An 18,678-nucleotide genomic window follows, 5' to 3' on the forward strand; every position below is an offset into this window, starting at 1 on the left:
CGACATATGGGTGTGGGTGAAACCTTACAGTGTTATTTTGTTTCCAACAGTAGTCCAGAAAACAACGTATGCCTTGTTCTGAAAACAAATCGTGTTTTCTAAGCACTAAACTATTCCATTCTGTGAAACGGTTCGTTTCTGTAAACCCGTTTCATATGACTGTGATGTGTCCTCTCCACCTATCGTTGTGTTGGTACGGTCCAGAGAGACTGACGCTGAAAGCAGTTGGTTAATTTTTAACCTGTGTGTGCATGCATGCCATGCGTGTGTGTGCGTGCGTGTGTAATTTCAATATTCTGGTATAATTTACTTTAAAATAAAAAATAAAAAATCAAGGATAAGTAGCCTAAGTAAGCTTAGACTACAAACCATATTATGACTTATGACTACTATTCAGTGGATCATGAAACAACACAACCATTTTTTCAACCATTTAATTGGACAAAGCATGATATTTGATCACATTTAAGATCTGCTGAGGTTAATTACAAATTAATCAAAATGATGGATTTGAAGAGCTCTATGCATGATTATTTTCAGGGTGAAAGGTACATTAAATACATTTAGGCTACTCTTGCTACTCCACTTTATCTCAGAAGCAAATACCATAGCCAACTTATTCCACCCCAATTACTATTTGACAGCTTTAGTTAGTAGTTTACTTTGCAGATTTAGAAAACACAAAATACATTAACTGATCAACTATTATGTATTTGTTAAAGCAAGTTTTTAAACTAAAACCTTTACCAGCTGCATGCTGTTGCAACATTAAACAAAACATTAATGCATAATAATAATTACAATATTATTGTGAAATTGGCCATTATTTTACATTTGGTAAGATACTGTAAACTTATATTATTTTGATGCCAATGCTTTTGTATTTTACTCAAGTAAAATGTTGTACTTCTTCAAAGTACTTCTTCCACCACTGGTTCTTTGTCACACCACAGAAACGTTGCTGTAAAGGTAAGGAAATCAACAACACACAATGGGATGATATATTTTGTTTGAGAAAACCTGTAATTAAAGCTATATCATATAATGTAATTTAACTAGAGTGACATTTAGGCAGGTATCATTTAAGAAATTGTAAAAGAAAAAAATAATTTAAATTTATTCAATTTAAATGGCAAATGAATACCAAAAGAACATTATCTGACATACTTGGGCTTATTCATTAGCAGAAATTTAAACAGGTGGAACCTACCGTGCACCGCTCTTCTTGCTGTCAATGAAAGAAGAATATATGACTTAAATACTCAAACTGACCACAATGGTAAAAAGAGCATTAAAAACGAATAATAATTTATATTTTTTTGTACAGGGGATCAATATACTAACACTGCAGGAGATTAACAGTATTGAATACTGTTGTTGGAACTAAGTTCTGAATGAGAAATTCCATGAAAACGTTTTTTTTTTGTACCTCGCTTCCTCTCTGCAGCAGCACACCATCAACACTATGGCAGCGACTGTAAACATAAAATTGTTGTCATACATTGTGGCTCATGGCACTCCCCCAAAATCTTGAAATCTAAAAAATATAATTACCCAATTAATGTGTTAAATACATACCTGTAAAAATGCCAAGAGGCAGAAGCAGAAACCCACTGAACCGAGGACTGAAGATCTTGGTATTGTCAGAATTGAGCGTTGCTAAAGAAGAAGAAAAATAAATTAACTGGTTGGTAGAATTATGATCTCATCAGAAGGACCCACAAACCACTGTTTTAACTATTACCCATGTGAATAGGTCAGTTGTTTCCAAAATGATATATCATTAATTTCTTTATGTTCATCATTATTATCATTGCTTACAGTTCAGTGTAAATAAGATAATCTAAATTAAGGGTGTTACTGATCCGGGCCACCATGAGCTACCAGAACAATGTGTAGTGTGCTTTGGGATACATTCTACAAGTGTGCAACACCCTTCTTCAAGAAATTACCCCATTTAAGGTTTTCACTCCCCTCTCGCTGTCCTAGACACGCCCCCGGAATTTCCCTTGAGTGCTGCAACTACAGTAGTATTCAGTAACCACATGTCTTGTTCACATTCCTTTCACAGAAATGCTACAATGTAGCATAAATATAATCACTGATAATGGTTTTAAAATGTCTTTTATAAGGTTCAGGAAACTGCAAAAGTTAAGGAATCAGTTGAGTTAATGAAGGATGCTTCCACATAGGAAGTGTCCTTATGCTTAAGCCTTAAGCAATAATTCATCTTTACTACAACATCATTGTGACACTGCATTTTAACATTTGGAGGCTGAGAGCTTCTGTGGTGAGTTTCTGATGTTTCACTAATAGCAGGCTTCTATGCTGAGAGGGAGTTTGGCATAATAGTTTGAGCTAAAGACATCATCGGCTAGGGGCAGCGGTGGACACAGAAAAGTGCAGTATATACTTGTCTGAGGACAGTACTGCCAAACTCAACAAATAGGTTTGTACTTATCATGGTTGTGTAATGTGTGTATGGACATGGACTTTATTTAGCTGTGCAGATAATATTCTTAGTGGGCTAAATGCTTACTGTTGTTGCCAGGGTCTTTTTCTATGGATGGACAGGCTGTTGAAGAGGCAAAGGTTTTTGATTAGAAATATAACATGGTGTGCAATTTATACTGTACACTGCATACATCAATTGATTCAATATGTGCATGTACCATTTCCAAAATGTCTCTTTTGAGTACAAAAGCATTGTTTTAAGTTTACCACACAGTGGGTCATTATTTTCAAGCAACTTCATCTTGTGTCTATTAAAAAGTAATTGATGTTGAGTACATTTGCAAGAATAAATGTCTCTTTTTGGAAATGTATAGTCACTCTATTTCATTTGTGGAGAGAGAAAAACTTACCCTTGGGGTAAATCTTCTCTGAAGTGTCACCTTCCACATCCAGCCATTGAAATGGCTTTGAGCAGATGATGATGATACCCTGGCCAAGACACACATTGCACCTCGTGTTGGGGGAGAAGCTGATGGTGGAGCATTCTGAGAAGTTTTCGTTGTGGTTTCTCTGGTAGACAAGTGTATCATCTGGTCCATATATCGTCTTCAAATGTTGACATGTGATGTCCATGCAGGGAAAGCAGGTGCCTGGAGATAAAATTTAGAGACACAAGTAAACAGCAGGAGACAGGATAAACAAAACACAAATAAATCTCCAGATTATTCCAATGGAGGTGATTAGTGTCCTGCGTTTTGAGACTGTGAGACTGATTGTGAATATCTTATGTTCAAGTGTGTGGTATTGTGTGAATGTGAAGTATAAAGCCCTGACAAATAGTTATCCTAGCAAAAAGTAACATTAAAACAAAACAAAAAACCCAACCACTCACAGTTACCTTCCATAATCCTATTTAAAAAGGGGCTCGGGTGGCGCAGGGGTAAAGTTCCTGCCTAAAACCACACAATCAAGGGGTTTGACTTTGAATCCTCTATGGTGCATCCAACTTGACCGGGCACTCCAATGAACAAAATTGGCCATGTTCACTGGAGAGAAACCGAGAAGGGACAGACATTTCTGTTGCTACACTAGAAACTCCTACAGGTTGGTCAGGTCTGTTTTTTTTTTAATTGATATTCGAACTGTGGTGCCACTATATATGTCTATGAATTCAATACCAAGGCCCTCATTGGAAACAAGACCGCAAGGACTTTCATGAACGGACCTGGTAGATAAATTATTTTAAATGTAACTGTGCTGTTTTGATTTTTTTGCCTAATAAAATATTCAATCAATCAATCAAAGCCTGTTCAGTGGGAGCTGACCTGAGAAGAATAGCATGTACCTCTGCATGCGTTACATCCTCTCGATAAAGCGCCTCAATGTTAGATGAAAAGAAGCAGGTCCACAAAGCCACATGTATTGGAGGTGACACGTGCTCGCCTACACACTTCCTAATGAACCAACCACTAGGGGCCAGCAGAGACATAGGACTACAGTACAAGGGGAATTTGGAACTGACATAATGACTAAATTGGGAGAAAAAAGAAAAATAGAATAAAAAAAACGAATTCATAAAATGTTTTAAATGATGGTTTTGCACCACTGCGATCTGAGCATCTTTGGGGGATCCTAAAATAAAATAAATCACATAACATGTCAACTACAAAGTAAATTTCTCTGCTTTAACACTCATTTTATACTCTTAGACTTAAATTAATACTGAGGAATTTTTCAAACGCATATTGTACATGGAAACTATATTGTTTGTTTCATAATCCCTGTGTAAAATCTTGTTGTTCCCCTAAAAGGTCAAATCATTGTTAATGCAATCGTTTTTAGATTTTCTTTATTTTAGATTAATAATGTATTTATTACATGAGACATAAACATAGAGTCTACTACACACTGTTATGCTCCCAAGAAATCAATGAGTTTTAATCTGCCCAAAAACATTTTGAGTTACAAGATCTTCATAAAACTCCTTTAGTGAAAGGAAAATAATAGGTTTCTAAATATTCTTTAAACATGCAAATCATCATGTTTAAGTGTAAACAATGTTAACTTTTTTAGGGTACGCATAATCAAATACTTATCATGCAGTTCAAAGATTTAAAAACCTAACAGTAAAACCTTAAAAAATATATATTGAAGATCGAATAGATTTGCAAAAAGATGTGAGCATATTCAGATGTATAAAGAATATTGAAGTCATGCACATGCAATCAAAATTACAATACATACCTGTACCAATGCCAACAGTCAGAAAAGGCGTAATTTGAGGACTGAAGGTGTTGTTATTGTCAGAATTAAGTATTGCTAAAGGAGAAAAAAGAAAAACAACTGGTTGGTACTTGGTAGCATCATTACTTCAACAGAAGGACCCACAAACCAACATTTTAACTACACTATACATGTGTGAATAGGTCAGTTGTTTTCAAAATGTTATTTCATCAGTTTCCTGATGTTCATCATTATTATTGCATTTACAAAGTTCAATAAAGAAGAGGAACTACAGGTAAACACCAAACTAACATCAGCACCCAAATTAATGGTTTTAACAGTGAGCTGGGCCACCATGAGCTGCCAGAACAGTAACAGAAGTGTAGTAACAATAAATAATAATAATACAAATAATGTATATAGTGCTTTTCTAAGTACTCAAAGTTGCTTGTGTGCATTGGGATACATTCTACAAGTGTGTAACACCCTTCTTCAAACAATTCCTCCATTATCATCTCCTGTCCTAGACACAGCCCTGGAATTTCCCTTGAGTGCACAAACTAGTATTCAGTGACCACACATGTCCTGTTCATGTCCTTTCTCAGAAATGCTACACTGTGGGATAAACATGATCACTGATTATAGCTTTATATGTATTGCCAATCACCTTGTATCTCTGTGTCATTCATTGGACCTAAATAATGCCTAGGCAAATGCAATCAAGGTTCAACAAGAAGACAATATAATAATAATAATAATACATCAGACTTATAATATAGCGCTTTTCTAGTACCCAAAGTCGCTTTACAAAACAGCTTAAAAACAATTTTATTAGGAGAAAAAACAGCATTTTCCCACTGTTAGTGTTCAATGGACAATTCCCTATGTCCTTGGTGGAATGTCAGGTCCAAAAGTCCACGATCATATATAAATATCCTTCAAAAGCAATTATAATGTATTGATTAATAATTGTATTGGTTATAGGGCTTTATGAGAATTACTCATCCCCCACACACATACACACAAAAAAAGATGTATTGATGAATATGATAAAGAGACCAGTACTGCAGAACTCAACAAATAGGTTCATACTTATGTGATTATAATAATGTGAGTACAGACACTAGAGCATGGACTGTAGTGGGCATCTAGCTTACTGTTGTTAGCAGGGACTTTTTCCATAGTTGGACAGACTGTTGAAGAGACAAACTTTTGATTAGAGATATCATGTTGGTCAGGTAATACCTACAGTATTACCTACCTACACTGTATACATGTGTATACATGTGTATACATCAAATGATTCAATATTATGCATGTAACATTTAATTTAACATAAAATAATTAGATCTCTTTTGAGTACAAAATATTTTTTTGAAGATGAACACACAATACTGTATGTCATTTACTATGACATATTGTCAACTAACTTTATCTTTTTTTTTAATTACATTTGCGGACCAAAAGTGCACCTTTGTAAAAAATCATGTATCATTATTTACTGTATCTTAATTGTGGAGAGAGAAAACTATAACTTACCCTTCAATATGTGCATGTAACGTTTAATTTGAACATATCATTCTATTCCAATTGTTAGCTGTCTCTTTTGAGAACAAAGGCATTGTTTTAAGTTTACCACACAGTGGGTCATTATTGTCAACCAACTTCATCTTGTATCTATTAAAAAATAATTTATGTTGAGTACATTTACGAGAATAAATGTCTCTTTTTGGAAATGTATAGTTAGTTACTGTATCTCATTTGTGGAGAGAGAAAAACTATGACTTACCCTTGGGGTAAATCTTCTCTGAAGTGTCACCTTCCACATCCAGCCATTTAAATGCCGTTGAGCAGATGATGATGATACCCTGGCCAAGACACACGTTGCACCTCGTGTTGGGGGAGAAGCTGATGGTGGAGCATTCTGAGAAGTTTTCGTTCTGGTTTCTCTGGTAGACAAGTGTATCATCTGGTCCATATATCGTCTTCAAATGTTGACATGTGATGTCCATGCAGGGAAAGCAGGTGCCTGGGGATAAAACATAAATAAAAATATACCGGTAAACAGGAGACAAAATAAACAAAACACATCGTGTTTTGGTGTTTCCCTTCACTTGGATTTCCCTGCCAATTTCCCTCCCTAGAGCTTATTTCCTCAATAGTACCTCTTCAGTATACCTGTCCATTTTCACTTCTTCTGTGCACATTCTCTTTTGCGTTACACTAAGCCTTCCAGCAATTACTAACCAGTTCCTGACCCATCTCGATGAACTCCAGGCTGCCCCCATGCCTGGACTTTGATTCTCTGCCTGATCTCTACCAGTTAAAGGGATATTTCACTTTCAAAAAAACCTTTGGTGATTGTATCGTCTACTCAGGCTTTTGTGAGCGCCGTAGACCGTTTTTAAGTTGCTTGATTCAATATTTAGATATTAGATATTCATTTTATCAGACACGCCCCCTTCCTCTACAAACCCATTGTAACTTCAAACTCCATTTTTAACATGTTAGATTCATCAAAAACACCCGTCCTTGGTTCACCCGTCTCCTACCGCCCCCCTAATACGCGAGGGGGCCGTGTTTTTTTAATTACTTTTTTTCAATTACTAAAAGTGTAATCGAAAAAACACGGCCCCCCACTGAATCAAGCAACTTAAAAATTGTCCGGGGTGTTCACAAAAGCCAGAGTAGACGATACAATGACCCAAATCTTTTTTGAAAGTGAAATATCCCTTTAAGTTTGCCTCTGCAATTTGATATCCTGGTTCTGACACTTGCCTGTTTTAAACCTTCAAACCTGTTTTAAACTTAGATTACTTATATGACCATTTATGAGTCATGCTTGTGGGATTTTATCTGTTCTGAGACAGTGACCATTACAAATAAATAAAAATTAAAAGAACAAAAATCCACAACCACACCCATTTACCATCATGATTATATTCATAGAATATTTTCACTTACAGTTTTGCCATACTGCAGTCTGAGCATCTTTTGGCGATCCTAAAATCAGAGAACATACCATCAATAAAATTCACAGTAAAATGCTCATTTTGGACTTTTGGACACCCATTTCAAAATTGGTCCTCGCTAATACTAATTATAAGATGGTACCATTTCTGTCTACTCAGTCTGTGACTCAGAGGAGGGCTTTGGACAGTTCAGCAACCTACCTATGACATCATCGGTAGGCAGATTTGGTCATTTCAAACAAGATTTCAAACTTTTTATATTTTATTTATAGCCCATCAATGAGACACAGAGTGAGTAGATGGACATTTGTGCCATCTTTTAATGAGCATTACTAAGGACCAAGGACAAGGTTGAAAGTGCTCCTTTAAATTAACACTGACGATATACAACATATGGGTAAACTAAACCACATTACCACAGTCTAACAGATGCTTCCATCCAAAATCATCAAAAGAATATTCTAAATTAAAATACTGTTTATTTCATCGTCCTTGTGTAAAATGTTGTAGTTCCCCTAAAATATTAAATTATTGTTAATGTATTTTACTATTTTAGATACATAATATTCAAGTAAACCGTCTCAGATTATTAACTAAAAAGAAGAGCACGCACATCCAATAGCACAGGTACTGTACAGTGAAGACATACATGAGATATAGACATAGAGAACACACTGTATACTCCTTAATTCTGATGAATAACATGACGGGTTGTTTTTTTTTCTCTCTTTTTTTTCTTTACTTATTGGAAACAAAACAGTGTGGACTAATATGTTTTTTGGTTTCAGATTCAGAAATATAAGGCTCAAATCATGAAGTCTAACTTAAATAACATTTTCTGAATATTTTCAGAAACTGCAACATGCAAATCATGTTTAAGTGTAAGCAATGTTGACTTTTTACTCATCATGCAGAACAAAGATTTAAGAGTAAAACCTTCAAAAATGAACATTGAAAACATTAAATAGATTCAGGATTTTCTGTGGTTTCTTTTAACTATTAGCTGATTAATTAGCAGTATGCATATCATCATTCACTACATACCAACAGCTCCTTCTTGTGCCATAGAAATGGTTAGACATCCAGTTGCCACCAAAAATGTAAGAAACACTGGAAATGAATAAAGAAAATTAACTTAAAAGTGAATATAACTGAAGGAAGGGAATGGCATGCAACAATTAAAGAAAGAAATTTTAATTAATTTACATTTCCAGTACTTATCCATCCCAGGTCTTTGTCTTGGTTTGCTTCTTCTTCTTCTCTCATTTGCTGGCAGGCCTTTGGGCATTTCCTGAGCAAGAAGGCCCATGATGCTGCCATTTCTGTCTTGCTCAACATTTTCTTTCCCTCCTTTTGATGGAGGGATGGTCTCATTCTCATTGGCTGAGACAATGGTAGGAGGAGCCTCTTTAGAATATTCATCAGAAAAAGGATGACACTGACGGTAACTCTTCACCATGGAGACACCTCCCTTTGGACCAGTCTTAGACAGGATAGTGGCATAGCCTGTAGTAGACTCTTCAATGGGCAGATCTGGCATCTCAGAGGATGGGATGGGATGGGATGGGCTTAACAAAGCTTAACAAAGCTGCCAACTTCTTCCACAGGTGAGGAACTTTCACATGGAAGATATTCATTCCACCGATGGTCCATTTTGGAAGAGAAGCCATCATCGCTGAATATATGAGGGAGAGAGGTTGTTTTCTTTTTCCAAAATAATTTAACATTAGTGAAAAGTCATTTTTTTGTATTACCGTGTAGGACCACAGTAGCAATAAAACTCCAAGCACAAACAATGGTCTAATGGTCAAATGTTTTTTTCTAAGAAAACGTGAACTTAAACATAATACAAACATGAAGAGATTTCTTTTTTCCCCCTAGATTGTGCACCATCATGGAAAACAACATAAATGATTATGTTTTATTTTAAAACACAGATATTTTGAAAGGTAAATATAGGCCTACTCATATTTAATACAGGCTTACCCGCTCTCCTGAAATGGCCGGCCACCTGTAATAAATGAACAATAACATCAGTGACACCTTTGAAATTGCTGGGCAATAAAATAAAATAAATCACTGCAGGCCTAAAATGTGGGTTTTAATGTTGTGCATATTGGGTTAGCCTGCACTCAAGTATTTATAAGGCTTGTGTAGCCTACACACACACACACACACACACACACGCGCACACGCACACGCACACGCACACGCACACGCACACGCACACGCACACACACACACACACACACACACACACACACACACACACACACACACAGGGCTGTCACGATTACAAATTTAAGTTGACGATTAATTGTCACTAATTGCAAATAACGATTTAATTGTGTGTTTGCCATTCAACATTGGAACATATGAAGCCTTTTAGGCTTCATAATAAAACATTGCACAGGATAAAGCCCAAACGCAGACAATCAATACCAGATACAAGTTACATTACATTACAGTACAAATGGCTGATGCGAACGTATATTACTCCTTCTCTACTTCAGCATTTTGATCCTAATACACCAGACCAATGTATAAAGTGTAATGTGGAAAAGGGTACATTATTTCACTGTTTATGGCAATGCCCAGAGATCATGAAGTTTTGGAAAGAGGTATATTATCCCAGATAGTCTCAGAAAATATTCCTATTTGCCCACAGCTGTGCATTCTGGGCATATTTCCTGATAATCTCAAAATTAACAGTAAAAAAAAAGAGTATGATTATATATTCTCTTCTCCAGGCTAAACATACAATTGCGCTCTTTTGGAAAAACCCAGATAAACCAGACATCAGACAATGGTATAGAGAATTATCAAATTGTCTTGCACTTGAGAAGCTCACTTTTGCGATTAAAAAGAAACCAGCCATCTTTCAAGAAATTTGGGGATTTGTTATAGACATTTACTACAAATGCCATATTGTTGTGTTATATACTTGAAAATGCCAATAAATATATTGTTTTTAAAAAAAAAACATTGCAGGGCAGATTTGACAAATAACTGAAATATACAAATAAATTATTGACATATTTGATCATTTTTATACATGTAAAAAAAAAGCAGAAATAGCAGATCTACAAGCTTACAAAGCGTCATAAGCTTGTAGATCTGCTATTTCTGCTTTTTTTAATATTTGAAAATGTGTGAAAATCTTTCAACATGGAAACGATTATGATGATTATGCAAAAACTAATTATACTATAATAATTAACTTAATTTGACAACCCAGTTCTGATCTATTGATTAATAAAAAATAAGGACTGACTATCTGTCACCCTGACATGTGTGTGAAGGATATAACATGTAAGCTGTGACACTTACATGGAATGTTACATTATTAGTTACATTGTTTGTTTTGCTTACTTTGCAACTGTCTGCTAGTTGTATTGTTTTATTCGCTTAAGTAGGCTGCTTGCAGATGGAGTACCGTTTTTATTCAATGTTCATAATATAGGATGATGTATTTGCACTATATTAGCCACATGCCTACTGGTGACAGTAGATTGATAGTGTTGTCTCTTGACAATTTGAAGATCTGTGAGCCCAGCCCACCTGCTATTTACAGAGGATACGGGAAAGGTGGGCATTTTGTCTAAAATGTTAAAAAATAAAATATTAGAAAAATGGTCTTAAGTAATGTAAAGTAGGCCTATACATGATGTGAACATGCACGGTGCATCAGACTTAATGTTATCCTTCAACTTCTTGTTTATGTCCATCAATTACTGGATATACAGATTATATAATTGTCGAATGAATGTTTAAGCATGTTCTAATCTAATCATGTATACTTTGCTTTAAAACATTTTCCAATATTTTTTTATTTTTAGCATTTTGGGAAAAAAATGCCAATTTAACACAGAGGTGCTCAAGTGATTGATAGATTGATAGTTTTACTAAAAAAAAGGAGGAAGAAAAGAAAAGTCCACCCGTTTCTTATTAAGTAGTGTAGGCTACAAGGCTGGTGTTAGTGTATTATGGGCCAGTAGAGTTTCTTCGCAATGCTCCCACACTGGACTGTGGAAATGTTTTCACTGAAGGAATCTGAATGACCGCAGCCTACTACCTGTCGAGATGTGCGCCCGACCGCCCGTTATCGATAAGGCGACAGCATTGACAAATAAATCTTAAAGAATATTTGAACACCCACTGATTAATGTGCCCGCAGGTCAGGCAGCTGCAGTGCACGTAGCCTACTGTAGAGGAATGGCGGCAACCGGCAAGACTGGTGTTTTACCGGCATCCGTGTCGCTATGACAAGTTCTTCATATTCATATAATACCATACCATTCCGTTACTGCGTCCCAAATTCTGCATTTCAAAATAAACTTACTTTCAGTCCAAGTCTGATCAAAGACGTCCATGATCTGATGGCACTTCTTCATGCACAAATCCCCACCAGCAGTCCAGTGACAATCTGTTGCTCTAATCCCAGGTCTTAAAGGAAATGCGTTATTATCAGGAAATGATAGCTGGTCAAAGAAAATAGGAAGGGTGTCATTTAAATAACAATATCTCCATCTGGTGGAATAGTTGGCCCACTCCAGGCAACATCCAAACATAATGAGCATACACCTATTTATAATTTGGCTATTCGTTTTCAGATCTGCCATGACAGCAGCTTAGCCTATTTAGGCCTATGCGCTGAACAAAAAAACACTGAGAGACAGAAATTTAAAAAGAGAGGATGTTCAAAGCAATCAATCAATCTAACTGAAACCAGAACAGGCATTGTATTTGATTGAAAACCCTTAAAGGCCCAATCCGGAATTGCTTGAGCATTATTGTAATGACACACACACACACACGCACACGCACACGCACACGCACACTCATGGTACTATAGCACCACAAAGGCCTTAAAAACAAGGCTCCAGACATCCCAAAACAAACTGTTCAAGCTATGGCCTTACATCTACAACTCATTTAATCCCTGTTCACTTTGCTAGGGTGGGATGGCTCAGGGTAGAGGACAGAGTACAGCAACTTGCAATGGGCCTGGTCTACAAGATACATAGCCCTGGCCCAGAACACTCTGGACCAGGGCTACAAGATACACTACACCACAAAGACACCCATGTACCTGTCAAACTACTTCAAAAACGTCAATGACGTCCACAATCACAACACCAGTTCTACTGCTATGCCACAAAAATGTGGAATGCCCTACCAACAGTCATAACAGTCATTTGTAGTGGGATAAACATTTCCTGACTCTGTTGGCTTCCTCCTGTAGGAAGCCAACAGACTAGGCTACTGGCCACAATAGATCAGACAATCAGATTGTAAATACCATCATTTATTTATTTCACTGCAGATAGTCTACATTTTAAATTCAAAATCATCCTTAACCCTTAAATTCAATCATTTCTAAAATCTTGGACAACACCAAAGGCCAATTAAGTGGCCTTGCCCCTAAAATTACGAAATTCCAGGCCTGGACAGAACAGTCATAAAAGTAGAAATTTGTCAGCATTTATAGGCGCTACTTCTGAACCTAGATAGATATCATACAGAATGTGTGGTTGCATAAGGCCGGGGTCAGGGAGCATCTTGATAACCTTTTTTCCACAAAGCCAATGAAGTTGCATGTGAAGTTAACAGCTTCACATTTCTGTTCCAGTGGCTTTAAGCCTGATTCATACCTTGTCTTAAGACGGTGTCGCACACAGAAAATAGCTTATCTACCGTGAGTTTGTAGATCTTCTATTTTCGATGGGCTATGGTTGTACTATGGAGCATAAATTAGGCATAAATAATAGGCCTAATATAATTTGTTTTTTTCTGAAGAGGACACATTCCAAATAGGATCTCAATAGTCCTCTTGACATGTAGTAGTATTATCATCATCGTCATCATCATCATCATAGTCATAATAATTATAATTATAAATATAATTATAATTATATAAAAAATATATAGAATAATAATAAATATAAATAATATAAAAAGGTTAATACAACCCACTAACAGTGTCCTTAAATGTCTTTGTGTTTAGACATTTAGTTGTGTAATGTTTCCTGTTAAGCAAGTTAAGGAGAAAGGCGTGTCTCCCTCGGGGCAAACCCTGGAAGTAGCATAAAGCAGACAACTATGTTCTGTCGTGTTCAGACCGGCTACTGAGCCCATCTTTCTACAATACAGAGGTATGTACCTGGAAATATTTCTGTCAAATAATGTGGTCCTATCTTCAATTTATTTATATTTTATATATTTATTATTTTATATATTTATGTATGTTGTCGCTAATTTTATATTAATATAATTTCCAAAATACATACATTTTAACTGTTAAATAACAATTTTGACATTGTCAAAAACATAAAGGATGTTTTTTGTAAAGGTTGTGGGATCGATCACCTTGTCACCAGGTAGCTTCAGTAACTTAACGTTACCAAATATCATTCAAGTGGTAATATAATAATTTAAAGTAATCTTTGCAAAAGAGTTCTCATATGCATACAACTCTCTCTTTATAGAATAGGACCCCGTCATTAATCCACTCTCAAGTTTTGAAACAGTCAGTCTCTTCTGAATAATTTCATAATTTATGAATGCTAAATGTGCTAGCGATCTGTGTTGTGTAAGACTGTTGTTCAAGTACATCTAAATTATTAAACCATTGGGTTTGTTTGGAAACTAGAATTTTGTATTGTCCATGAATTAAGGAACCAATATGATTATTTTCCCCTTTGATCCAGTCAAACATCACCTTTGGGTCCAATTCCAAGTTGAAAACTTTGCATTAGACTGAAAACAGGATGTCTTGTTTATTTTAAGTTTACACATTGCAAGCCATGAAACTAGTGAAACTATCATTTTACATGTAAACTTACCAGTTTGTCAGGACTTTTCCTGCTCCATTACAAAACACTAAGCTCAAAGTTCTGAGACAAGCAGAAAGCTGATGTCAGGTAGTCAGACCTTTAAAAAGTTAACAAAATTGCAGTTTAGCTTTAGAGCAGGTGTTGATTTAACACATCATAATAGTAAGCAGCCAACATGAATTATCTGAGCATTGACTATGCAGGATTCATGTTCCAATGCACTAGTCATGCAGTTGGTACCATGCATAACTTGTTCTTGGAAGTGGCACACCCTCCATTTACATAAAAATCCTCACTGCTCTGTGAGTGTTAAATATTAACCAAATGGACCATTTTTACACTCTCACAATTGTACACAGAGGATTTTACTGTGTACCCAAGATCTCCTATCACATGCACATCTATTTCTCAGTTGTCAGGAATGTTAACAGGGTGAATCTAGAAGAGACACTATACTGAAAGACAAGTGCAGATTGTTTAAACACAGAATATACTGTATAATAGCCAAGTATAACTTTTACAAAACCTTCCCTGCTCTCCATCTCATTCATAATCCGTTAGATGGCGTTCAATAGAAGAACTATTGCAGCAGGCGCCTTTGGAAAGATATACAAAGAGAAGTATGGTGATACATGGGCGGCGATAAAGAGGGTTCCACAGCACCTCATCAGCAAGAAGGACCTAGAGCGAGAGTGCCAAGTGTATAAGTGAGTATGAGTGTGCTAATTGTAAATGATACATGATATAAAACCAGAAGAAATGCAAAAAACACGAGGGTAATCCTTTGTCCTTCTGTCTCATGGACATCTGCAGTAAGGCAACTCATCCTAACATAGTGAAGCTTCTGGGAGACATAACTTTCAAGGATTCCAAATGGGTCCTTCCACTGGAGTTCATCTTTGGAGAAGATTTAGAGACCACCATCTTTAAAGCATCGAGGTCTAAAATACAGGTAAATACAATATCACTTCTCAGGGATGGGATTGTCAAATTTGATTTTGGAGTTAAAATAATCACACACACTATCTCCTGGTGAGATTAATCCAGCTGAATCCAACAATAAATCAGCTATTAAATCCACTTCAACCATGAATGGGAAATGTACATGAAGATCAGTGTGAACTTAATTAAATATTTCTAAGTCTTGGGATGAGACATAAATTAGATTTGGCAAACGAGAGTGCAACTCATTATTCAGATGGTGGTTCTTGTTGAAGCACTATTAATCATGCTGCACTGTAAATTCTGTTCCATCTGCTGTTTCTGGCTCCACTGTCGATTGTGAAATGTTTTCAATCTTTTTCTTCTTTTATGAGATCAATGGTTTCAACTATAAGCCTGAATCCTTGTGCCATAATTCAACGCTCATTTGTCATTCTACTTATTGAGTTCACACCTATCTACCTCCAACACGTTTTAGATATAGTCACCCCATCATAGCCCTTTGGATGTAATCTGTATTAAATTTCTAAAATATGCCTGTCCTATCTCCTATCCATTATAAACCAGTCCCTCACTTTAAGACCTTCCATAAATCCAACCTAGTTAAACAATCACAGGCCTGTAAACTTGTTTTTTTTCTCTCCAAAATACTTGGAAAAAGTTATTGTGGAGCAGCCCCTTCACGTGAATGAAGGACACAACATCTTTGACAAATGTAATTTGTGACTTAGGTCACAAACACAATACTGAAACTCAGTATGCTGACAAAGGTAGACTGGACAAGAACTTCTGCAGAAGCGGTCTAACAGGTTAACGGTCTAACGGTCTAACAGGTCAGGAAGTACATACAGTACTATCTTTTAAGGACGTTCCAGCAGACTGGACAGCATCTAGCCTTGTATTACCTGCAATTCAGGTTAGGCACATTCAGCAGTAGTTTTTTTCCCAGACTTTATCTCCTCGCAAAGACAAAGATAAAACTGGTAACAAGGTTTGTCAAGTTTAATATTCTATTGTGGGGTTGCTTAATTTAGTGCCACTTTGGATTCCATTGATCATGCCTTCCTAAGTTCCTATTCAACAGGCATAGTATATTGTAAGTAATTCTTATTAGGTCCATGTTATCAGCCACAGATCTGGCCCTATTAATTCATACACTCATATCACTTTTAGACTACCGACTTTCTAATGCTCTTTTCACTTCCGTCAGTCAAGCTGCCTTGGTATGTCTACAAAGGCTGCCGCACATACCTGTATTCTTGCCTCCCTTCCAGTGAAATTCAGAATAAACTGAGCCACCACCACAATCATCAGATAAAGTCTCTCTTATTCATCCCTTATTCCAGCCTGAAATGTCATATCTGTGTTTTCCTTCCTAAAGTGTGTTTAAAATACTATATAAATACAGTAAAAAAAAAAAAAAAGAAGAAAAAATGTTCTAATTCTAAACATTCTAAAACGTTGAACTTCATTTACCCTTTTTGTCACTACAGTTGACTCCATCTAACAGGGGAACTATTATCCTAGGCATGTGTGAAGGTCTGCTTCACCTCCACCTTAAAGACATCGTCCATCAAGACCTCAAGCCAGAAAACATTATGGTGAGTTTGTCTTCAAAATACCAGCATTATTTGAAAGTGCATGACAAGCTTGACAACAATTAAACATGAGGGCTCCACCGTTATCTTCCAGGTCGAGCATGGCACAAACAGGGCCGTAATCGTTGACTTGGGACTGGCCAAGTTCTTCCGCAATGGTCTCAGCTCAGCCATAGACATGGGTAATGAAGCCTACTCAGCTCCCGAGGTGCTAAGGAGGGGCAGTCAACGTGACCAGCGCTCAGACGTGTGGGCCATGGGCAAAATCATTGCAGAGCTCTGTGCCCGCATTAGACTGCACACGCCAAGTGTCTGTCCCGCTAAGATCAAGGAGACCCTGCGGGATCAGCCGCACTGCCCTGCAGTCTGTAGGATGGTGGAGAGTGACCCTACTCTGAGGGCTTCCATGGCTGGTGTCATAAATGACATAAGGAGGGCCGGGGGTGGAGGGATCACTGGTGGACCTCCACCAAGAGGGCACCTCTTGGTGCCCGAGACGCGGAACCGATCTCCATCACCAATAGGCAGAACTCCATCACCAAGGGGCAGAGCTCCATCACCCGTTATTACATTACCAGTATACAGAGCCCCACCACCAGTGAGTAGGTGGGAGCGTGCAGCCTCTCCCAAACGAGAAAACGCAGGGTTGCATCCTCAAGCTGTAACACACCGATCTCCATCACCAATAGGCAGAACTCCATCACCAATAGGCAGAGCTCCATCACCCGTAATTACATTACCAGTGAACAGAGCCCCACCACCAGTGAGTAGGTGGGAGCGTGCAGCCTCTCCCAAACCAGGAAACGCAGGGCTGCATCCTCAAGCTGTAACACACCGGTCTCCTTCACCACGGCCAACAGATAAGAGCAAGATCCAGGCGCTGGTCCCAGCAGAAGCAACAGGACTTAGTCAGGACATGATGAAGATGATGCTCTACAAGGAGGCCACTAAGGACCTCCCCTGCGGCCTGCCTACAACAGGGGTGGTGACGGTACGCCGCTTTGAGGAGAAAGATGGGGAAATTGAAACATGGGGGCAGACGGAGGTGGTGACACGAGGTGGTAGGATAGTAAAGTATGACGATGTAAGGTTCAACAACAGAGAAGGACATAAGACATAACACTTGAGTGATTGTTTGAAATCACGTCTACAAAAATGTGAGCATTAATTTTCTTTAGTTCCTTCTAAATTGAACATACCAAACACCAGGTTTGTTCATTTAATAAACAACCTGTACCTGTTCTAAAAGAAAGAAAGAAAGAAGGAAAAATAAATGAGTAAATATTTAGAAATGATTTTCTATTTTAAGTCTGACAGTATTGATTATAATGATAATGATAATAGTACACTGTTTCCTGCATCGTGCTGCTCCTACCTACACAGGTAAACACAAACATTTTGTGTATTATGCTCCTTTGGTCAACATTATGTATGTTATAGTACCAAATGATTATTTACAGTTAGATTTCCAAAGAAACATAGCATCCTGAATGTTAATGTTAATGATTTTTCCTTAGATTTTTCCTTTATTGTCCCTATATCTCAGGGTGAGGTGTGGACACCGAGATATTCCTAAGTCACTTTTTACACTTAACACTCAGGATTTTGCAGTCCACATTCTCAGTAATGCAGGAGGAAATTAGGTGGATATAC

At 37.1% G+C, this 18,678-nt stretch overlaps 2 protein-coding genes across 3 annotated transcripts; one reads left to right on the forward strand and one right to left on the reverse strand.

The window, feature by feature from the left end:
• Positions 1 to 429: 429 nt before the first annotated feature.
• Positions 430 to 12,110, reverse strand: LOC311041383 (uncharacterized protein). Of its 2 annotated transcripts, XM_084051755.1 has the most exons (14): positions 11,992 to 12,110; positions 9,636 to 9,660; positions 8,856 to 9,324; positions 8,694 to 8,759; positions 7,642 to 7,680; positions 6,467 to 6,706; positions 5,835 to 5,870; positions 4,699 to 4,773; positions 2,865 to 3,104; positions 2,540 to 2,575; positions 1,579 to 1,659; positions 1,430 to 1,475; positions 1,211 to 1,228; positions 430 to 961 (listed from the first exon to the last, which is right to left on the reverse strand). In XM_084051755.1, the coding sequence occupies exons 3-14, from the start codon at positions 9,187 to 9,189 to the stop codon at positions 943 to 945; spliced, it is 1,230 nt and encodes a 409-aa protein (XP_083907881.1). In that variant the 5' UTR covers positions 9,190 to 9,324; positions 9,636 to 9,660; positions 11,992 to 12,110; the 3' UTR covers positions 430 to 942. The 2 variants fall into 2 exon arrangements, with proteins under 2 accessions (XP_083907881.1, XP_083907882.1); XM_084051756.1 differs by lacking the exon at positions 5,835 to 5,870.
• Positions 12,111 to 13,782: 1,672 nt separating this feature from the next.
• LOC311041337 (uncharacterized protein) lies at positions 13,783 to 18,288 on the forward strand. The gene is made up of 5 exons (XM_084051746.1): positions 13,783 to 13,804; positions 15,047 to 15,192; positions 15,299 to 15,437; positions 16,921 to 17,028; positions 17,120 to 18,288. Exons 2-5 carry the CDS (start codon positions 15,047 to 15,049, stop codon positions 18,143 to 18,145), a joined length of 1,419 nt encoding a protein of 472 aa, XP_083907872.1. The 5' UTR covers positions 13,783 to 13,804; the 3' UTR covers positions 18,146 to 18,288.
• Positions 18,289 to 18,678: the final 390 nt, after the last annotated feature.

The sequence above is a fragment of the Gymnoscopelus microlampas genome (assembly GCF_963454915.1).
Source record: "Gymnoscopelus microlampas genome assembly, chromosome: 3".
Lineage (NCBI taxonomy): Eukaryota > Metazoa > Chordata > Actinopteri > Myctophiformes > Myctophidae > Gymnoscopelus > Gymnoscopelus microlampas.

Bases quoted from the DNA above. Each gene is read 5' to 3' on its own strand.
- LOC311041383 (XM_084051755.1), bottom strand. From the start codon at position 9,189: ATGCCAGATCTGCCCATTGAAGAGTCTACTACAGGCTATGCCACTATC. The intron at 5,871-6,466 runs GTAAGTCATAGT...TCTCTTCAACAG, and splicing joins AGAGAAGATTTACCCCAAGG to TCTGTCCAACTATGGAAAAA. The intron at 2,576-2,864 runs GTAAGTTTTTCT...CCTCTTCAACAG, and splicing joins AGAGAAGATTTACCCCAAGG to CCTGTCCATCCATAGAAAAA.
- LOC311041337 (XM_084051746.1), top strand. From the start codon at position 15,047: ATGGCGTTCAATAGAAGAACTATTGCAGCAGGCGCCTTTGGAAAGATA. The intron at 15,193-15,298 runs GTGAGTATGAGT...GGACATCTGCAG, and splicing joins CGAGAGTGCCAAGTGTATAA to TAAGGCAACTCATCCTAACA. The intron at 17,029-17,119 runs GTGAGTTTGTCT...GTTATCTTCCAG, and splicing joins TCAAGCCAGAAAACATTATG to GTCGAGCATGGCACAAACAG.